Source organism: Echinops telfairi, unplaced genomic scaffold, assembly GCF_000313985.2.
Source record: "Echinops telfairi isolate 266 unplaced genomic scaffold, ASM31398v2 ScPeMD7_9;HRSCAF=40, whole genome shotgun sequence".
NCBI lineage: Eukaryota > Metazoa > Chordata > Mammalia > Afrosoricida > Tenrecidae > Echinops > Echinops telfairi.
The window spans coordinates 78,785,265-78,787,190 of NW_022103906.1; the positions used below are offsets into that span (position 1 = coordinate 78,785,265).

At 39.0% G+C, this 1,926-nt stretch overlaps 1 protein-coding gene across 14 annotated transcripts in view; it reads left to right on the forward strand.

Moving 5' to 3' along the window:
* Window positions 1-1,926, forward strand: part of DTNB (dystrobrevin beta) — a 292,810-nt gene that overhangs the window by 65,118 nt on the left and 225,766 nt on the right. For all 14 annotated transcript variants that reach the window (XM_045286980.1, XM_045286982.1, XM_045286984.1 and 11 more), the window contains exon 6: window positions 202-307. In XM_045286980.1, the coding sequence (XP_045142915.1) occupies window positions 202-307 (106 nt within the window). The remainder of the gene's footprint in view (window positions 1-201; window positions 308-1,926) is intronic.

Below are 1,926 nucleotides of genomic sequence, written 5' to 3' on the forward strand. Positions count from 1 at the left end.
AAATCAAGTGATGTATGTGGCGGTACATTTGCGTTTAGCATGTCATGTGTCATCATGTCTGTAGTAATGTAAACGATTATTTTGCTATATTACTTCAACACGTGGTTTATTAAGCCTAGTTGGGAGAATCCTAGGTTAACGGAATCTTTGGAGCTATTCGAATAATATAGAAATGTCCTACCCCACCCCTTCTCTTTACAGAAAAAGATAATGCTGAATATGTTTTTAGACACAATGATGGCTGATCCTCCTCCCCAGTGCCTTGTCTGGCTGTCTCTCATGCACAGGCTTGCCCATGTTGAGAATGGTAAGCAGAATTCTTATAATTCAACTCCTTACATCTTAAGAGCTGTATAAACTGGTTATCTGCAAAGTCCTTAGCTATTATCATTGGCAAGTCTAGTTGACTTTGGCTAACGCTCCATTGTGATTCTGTGGCTTATATCCAAAAGAGGACAACATACTCCCCCCCTCCCCCCAAATGGGGATGGTATTTATTATTTAGACAGGATGCTAATTAGTAGTAATGTTGGGTCTTAAAACTTTGTGGTGCAAATTCTAGGCTCTAGGTTGCACTCTAGATTCCTAGTGGTTGCTTTCTGCTTCACACCCACTGCCAAGGGGCCAATTCCAACTCATAGCTACCCTGTATTTCGGAGGCTACAAATCTTTACAGGGGCAGCTAGCCTCATGTTTCTCCAGAGAAGCACCGATTGGGTTTGAACTGCCAACCTTGCAGTTAGCAGTCCATCACTCTGTTTTCTGCTTGAGCCTACCTAATTTAGTCATGACCTCTTTCTTTAAAATGGCCAAACATCTTAGTTCAAGAAATTGGATATACTGTATATACTCGAGTATAAGCTGACCCGAATATCAGCCGAGGTACCTAATTTTACCATAAAAACTGCATTAAAATATGCTGAAAACTTGGCATATACACGAGTATATAGGGTATTCACTGTCAGCCACTAAAACTGTAGTGTATTTTTGGGTACTTTAAAGGAAAATAGCTAAGATATAATTTAGTAGTGGGTTTCACATATTTTCATTTTCCTCCCCATTTATTATTTTACCTTGAATCTGTTCTTGGCATTCTTCCTAGTGATTTGACCTAAACGCTTGTTTTGTGGTGAATTGAAATGGCAGTTAGCTCTTTAACCAAAACCCCAGTTGGGTTGAGTTAGTCTGACTTGTGGCGTGAAGCGCCCGGCTACTCACCAAAAGGTTGGAGGTTGAAGTCCACCCAGGGTGTCTCGGGAGAAAGGCCTGGTGATCCACTTCCACGAACGTTGCAAGTGAGACGTCCCATGGAGCACACGTGGGCCGTCACTTATCTCTTACTAGCTGCGCGCTTTTCCCTGCTGCTGCCACCAGCTTACTGCCTTTTTAGGTTGTTTGATTATGTTAAAAAGGTTTTTTATACAACCTTACTTCTTTTTAGGCTCTGGCCTGTCTCTAGTCACTCCACCAGAGAGAACGAGGAAGAATGGCAGAGAAACCATTTAAAAGCAGCATTCTCTCTCTCCCTGTAAGACTGAAGTGTATACTTTCACAATCTTTTTATTTTCTTCTTGTCTTCTCTTGCATATTTTTTTTAAAAAGCCAAAACAAAAAACTTTTCAACCTTTTGTCTAATTATGATGTTAATTTACAAGTACTTCAGATTTAAGATTACATTCTAAAAGGACTAGAATTGTTTATATAGACCAAAATAGCTACAAACAGGATTTAACAGAAATGTAAATTACATAATTATTACAGTATTATCAGTGCTTTTGGGAGGCAATGCTTACCTAACCTGAAATGCTTTAGACGTTTCATATCTAAGTCACTATCATGAAGCCATTTTGTATCTGATAAATCAAGTGGAAACAATTTCATTAGTTATTGTGATCCACATGAACATTTCATTGTATCTTTGTATCT